This window comes from Saccostrea echinata, unplaced genomic scaffold, assembly GCF_033153115.1.
Source record: "Saccostrea echinata isolate AGI-Se365-2 ecotype Australia unplaced genomic scaffold, CSIRO_AGI_Sech_v1 ptg000041l, whole genome shotgun sequence".
Classification (NCBI taxonomy): Eukaryota; Metazoa; Mollusca; class Bivalvia; order Ostreida; family Ostreidae; genus Saccostrea; species Saccostrea echinata.
This window is the reverse complement of record NW_026889790.1, coordinates 1461078-1467077: the sequence shown is the minus strand read 5'-3', so window position 1 is coordinate 1467077 and position 6000 is coordinate 1461078. Positions and strand designations below refer to the sequence as shown.

At 33.6% G+C, this 6000-nt stretch overlaps 1 protein-coding gene across 1 annotated transcript in view; it reads left to right on the top strand.

The window, feature by feature from the left end:
• The first annotated feature begins 1322 nt into the window (after positions 1-1322).
• The window catches only part of LOC133200834 (folliculin-interacting protein 1-like), a 29212-nt gene continuing 24534 nt past the window's right edge, over positions 1323-6000 (top strand). The window contains exons 1-7 of the mRNA XM_061336650.1: positions 1323-1371; positions 1626-1787; positions 2316-2401; positions 2511-2564; positions 2716-2798; positions 3296-3545; positions 3833-4098. Of these exons, the coding sequence (XP_061192634.1) occupies positions 1636-1787; positions 2316-2401; positions 2511-2564; positions 2716-2798; positions 3296-3545; positions 3833-4098 (891 nt within the window). The 5' untranslated portion in view covers positions 1323-1371; positions 1626-1635. The remainder of the gene's footprint in view (positions 1372-1625; positions 1788-2315; positions 2402-2510; positions 2565-2715; positions 2799-3295; positions 3546-3832; positions 4099-6000) is intronic.

Here is a 6000-nt window from a genome sequence, read left to right as displayed (position 1 = left end):
AAACAAAACACTAAAATTTCCGGACAAGAAAAATAACCCAACAGTTATTTTTAGATTGCGGGGGGGGGGGGGTACGGAACTTTAACGACAGAGAAATGGTTATAAGAAATTATTTCGTCTCAGTTTTCTAAATCTGTATGGAAAAATGGGGGAAGGGGGGGGGGTAGTAATAAACTCTTATTAGCGTCTAAGATAATCTTGGCGGATTAATTTATTAATAATAATATATTAGAAGCAATACGGGGAAAATCACAAATACTTTTGCATAAGGTAAATAACGTATATATTGTGACATCTTTACCCCCCCCCCCCTTTATCATAAATCACAAGGTATTTTACTCTATTCAAAAGTATTTGTGATTTTTTTAAATTTTCATATTGAAAGGAAATTCCTATGTAGGGGAGGTCGGTCAAAGGGACTGGTATATTATATAAATACTATTTAGAGAAGGTCCTGGGTAACACAAGCCATAATCAAATACACATTTATATAAAAAAAAATAAAAAAAAAATAATTTTGAAGCTATGCATTTTCTTTCAGAGGAAATACTTCTTCATTCTTCTTTCCCCTACAATTCTAGATCAGCTTTTTTGTCATTAACATAACCACAACAACATTGATTTAACTAAGCATCGTATTGAACAGCTGTTGAAGAAAAAACAAGTCAATTATATCATCAGTGGTGGTAGAAAACGGTAAAAAGTTGGCTGTCGTATATGGAATTTCCATAGGACTTGCCCCATCGCCCCTTCCTCCGCCTTTCCCGTTGAAAAATTCCCCAATCCGCCGATTTTTTTTTTATATTACTGTAATATATTGTTGCGATGATAGTGTTTATTCAAGCATGCATATAAAATTTTTTAAAAAAAGGCAATATACCGTCTATATATAAGCAGTGGCAGTAAGCAGTTGACTGTTGTATATGGAATTCAGAAATTTATACTTTGAAATATAAAAAAATGATATCAGAATTCAACTGAATTTTTCAACATCCAATTTTTTTAATATCAGAAAGTCATCAATGGTGCTCTGTGGCCTCATCAAAGTACAATGTACATATTGTAATTCTCTTCTGACCTAGCAAGTGAAAATGAATCGAACTATAAAAACAAGTTAGCCCGGCCAATGTTTTCATTATTTAATAATAAATAAGAGGCTAATGGTTGCAATCTCCTTTTTTATTTTCATGCGAGATTTTTATTTATTTACTTTTTTTTATTGATCTTTTTTTTAACAGAGTTTTACATTACTGAATACATTAATAAATCGGGATCGAGATTTATCGTTTGGCGGGAAACCGAAAGTATCCTCATCGGAGATACCAGATGACAGTCGATGCAGTCTGAGATGAAAACTCATTTAGTTTAACAGTAAGTGTTTTTTGTATTCGTAAGGATAACTTTCTTCGTGAACTGTTGGGTAGATCTGGCTTTGTCAGGTCATTGAAAGAATGATGGACCGATTCAGTGATTGTTAAGTCTTTGGATTTTAATACTAAGGCCCTTAGTCAAAAAGGACTGACAGGATCACTGGACTGCCCATTTTTAACATGTCTGCAAACCTGTCTAAATAAATATATCTATTAGCTAATATCTGTACTCATTGGTTAGCTTTGATCCTTTAGGTAAATCAAAATGAATGTGAAAGATGAATATGACAAGCAGTTTTTAAACCAATATCAGACGTTGTTTATGTCTGATAAACTGAGAAATGGCACACCAGCAGAGAAAGCTGACATATATCGCAGTCTCATGGGACAACTTCAACTTGCACAGAGGCATGGGAGGTATGCTATTTAGAGGTTGGGTAAGCCCAACTATTTAGCAGTTAAAATCTCATTTGGTGCTCAAGTCTACTTACTTTTATTTATCTTTCAGTACTCATTTTAGAGTGAATTTCATGCATTTTAATCTACTGTAACTAAAGTGTTTGAGTGAAATGAATGAGGGAATAATGATACATCGGTATATGGCAGTACACCAAAAAATTGTATTGCGGTACTAAATATGTGTACCTGTATATCCCGAGATATAACATTTTCAGCATTTTTACTCACCTGAAGAATTCTAAAAAAAAAAAAAATAAATAAATAAAAGTTGAAGTGTAGCACATATTTTCCCCATTTAAGTAAGCAAGTGATTTCTTTCTTTGTTGAATTTTTTCCAGGTGGTAAATGCCTGGTTCCTTGTGTTGAAAATAAAATAGATAAACTTAATATTTCACACTTTTATATTATATAATTTTCTGTATGTCCCCCATGCATATCTTAGTGTGTAGAGAGTCCTTAAGATTCAATGTGTTTTCATTAATTAAGGCTTCCCAGTGACAGCCATGAACTTCTTAGAAAAGAGTATTGGAAACCATATACAGCCATCGTGGATACACATAACACAGAACAAGGTAACAGTCTCAGCTGAATTAATACGCACATTTTGTATCTTATCAGTCTAATGATTTTATCCTCAAGTACTGTGCAAAGGCCATATCTTGAAGAATGTTTTATTTGTAGGCTTAAACAACTTTGCTGAGGGGGCATTATCAATCTGCAGTAAATACAGAAATGGTAAGAACATATGCTCATAATTTGTTTACATCTCAGGTTTGAAATAAACACTCTTAAATAAATTTATATGCATGAGGACTTGCAAAACTAATAACAAATGTATTCTCTAGTTCAGGAATCTTTGATCTGAAATATTTTATTTCATATGTAGAAAGCCAGAAATGGAGGAGTTCTCTGTCCCTGGAGAAAATCAAAGAAATGGACTGTTACAAGACATACCTAGCCAATGTCAAGGTCAGTGTTACAAGACTTACCTAGCCAATGTCAAGGTCAGTGTTACAAGACTTACCTAGTCAATTTCAAGGTCATTTTACAAGACTTATCTAGTCAATAGCTGAAATCAGGGTCAGTGTAACAAAAAATACCTAGACCAGTGCTACAAGACTTAACTAGGTAATGTCAAGGTCAGTTTTGTAAAACATGTTCATCTAATGGTGAAAAAAAAATGCAGTTCATAGGTTATATGTAAATTTTCTCTATTTAAGAGTTAATATTAATTTAAACCAACTTTTAGCTTTGTTAACAACTTATTATTTAGTTTACAAACTACATATTATGTAGTTAACAAAGCTTAACAAACATTGATCACCGTGGAATTCATTTTATTCTTGTCATGTATCGTGGAAATCAAATTTTTGGACCTAATTTCAGTGTAATAAAAATTTTTTTTTTAGAAATAAACCTTTAAGTTTGAATATTGTATACAAAAGTTCTACCTGTTTATGATTTAGGCTAAGAATGAGCAGTTACTGCCAGAGAGCAAGCAGTCACAGGTCATAATAAAGTCTAAGAACTCGATCATAGATTCTAGTGCTGTGGCTTCCCTAAAAAATCAGGGAAGGTCGACATTGTCCATGTCCAGTGGAGGTGGACAAGGATCCAATGGAGTCTTAAGCAGTGTTTCTAATAGCAGCCACAGTACCACAGAGAGCTGGAAAGGACATCATTCTACAACTAATAAAAATACAGAGGGGCACAGAGGTATAGAGTTTTGCTTGCTTGTTTTCCAACTTCATGTTTATATAGTGTGTATTTCTATTGATAGAACAGACAACAATAACATGGGGCATTTAATGGCATTTTGTTGCAGAATAATGATAAAACATTTAAAATGCTAACATACAGAAAGAAAAATAATAGACATAAGAATGTTTATAGTATTTAAAATATATGAATATTAAAAATATAAGTAAATACATGTAGTCACAAACATTTACAATAAGTAAAATAACAAATGAGATGTGCCATAATGAAATTATTCTGTCTAGTGCACAATCAGGTGAATGGAAACTTTTATCAAGCCCAGGGCAGACCTGATACTTCTAGCAGTAGTTCATTGTCAGTAGGGATTGCCAGAGGTCAGACCACTCAAGACAATGTCAAAATGTTTGGAAACAGTACTAGACAGTTTGCGAACAGAAAACCGCTGTTCGGAAATGGGGGGAAGATGTACGGAGAGAGAGAAAATACCCAGCCTCTTGGAAGACAATTTGGAGAAGAGAGGCCATTCCAGAACAGAAACATGAGAGAGGAGGTAGGTAAAATGGACTGCATTTGTTATCCTATGTACTATATACTAGGGTGTTATACTGAACACTGGGATATGTTATACTGAACACTGGGATATGTTATACTGTATACTAGGATGTTATACTGTATACTAGGGTGTTATACTGAACACTGGGATATGTTATACTGAACACTGGGATATGTTATACTGTATACTAAGAAGTTATACTGAACACTGGGATATGTTATACTGAACACTGGGATATGTTATACTGTATACTAGGATGTTATACTGAACACTGGGATATGTTATACTGAACACTGGGATATGTTATACTGAACACTGGGATATGTTATACTGTATACTAGGATGTTATACTGAACACTGAGATATGTTATACTGAACACTGGGATATGTTACACTGAACACTGGGATATGTTATACTGTATACTAGGATGTTATACTAAACACTGGGATATGTTACACTGAACACTGAGATATGTTATACTAAACACTGGGATATGTTATACTGAACACTGGGATATGTTACACTGAACACTGGGATATGTTATACTAAACACTGGGATATGTTACACTGAACACTGAGATATGTTATACTAAACACTGAGATATGTTATACTGAACACTGGGATATGTTATACTGTATACTAGGATGTTATACTAAACACTGGGATATGTTACACTGAACACTGAGATATGTTGTACTAAACACTGGGATATGTTATACTGAACACTGGGATATGTTATACTGTATACTAGGATGTTATACTAAACGCTGGGATATGTTATACTGAACACTGGGATATGTTATACTGTATACTAGGATGTTATACTGTATACTAGGATGTTATACTGAACACTGTGATATGTTATACTGAACACTGGGATATGTTATACTGTATACTAGGATGTTATACTGAACACTGGGATATGTTATACTGAACACTGAGATATGTTATACTAAACACTGGGATATGTTATACTGAACACTGGGATATGTTACACTGAACACTGGGATATGTTATACTAAACACTGGGATATGTTACACTGAACACTGAGATATGTTATACTAAACACTGAGATATGTTATACTGAACACTGGGATATGTTATACTGTATACTAGGATGTTATACTAAACACTGGGATATGTTACACTGAACACTGAGATATGTTGTACTAAACACTGGGATATGTTATACTGAACACTGGGATATGTTATACTGTATACTAGGATGTTATACTAAACACTGGGATATGTTATACTGAACACTGGGATATGTTATACTGTATACTAGGATGTTATACTGTATACTAGGATGTTATACTGAACACTGTGATATGTTATACTGAACACTGGGATATGTTATACTGTATACTAGGATGTTATACTGAACACTGGGATATGTTATACTGAACACTGAGATATGTTTTACTGAACACTGGGATATGTTATACTGTATACTAGGATGTTATACTGAACACTGGGATATGTTATACTGAACACTGGGATATGTTATACTGAACACTGAGATATGTTATTCTGAACACTGGGATATGTTATACTGTATACTAGGATGTTATACTAAACACTGGGATATGTTATACTGAACACTGAGATATGTTATACTGAACACTGGGATATGTTATACTGAACACTGAGATATGTTATACTGTATACTAGGATGTTATACTGAACACTGGGATATGTTATACTGAACACTGGGATATGTTATACTGAACACTGAGATATGTTATTCTGAACACTGGGATATCTTATACTGTATACTAGGATGCTATACTAAACACTGGGATATGTTATACTGTATTCTAGGATGTTATACTGAACACTGGGATATGTTATACTGAACACTGGGATATGTTATACTGAACACTGGGATATGTT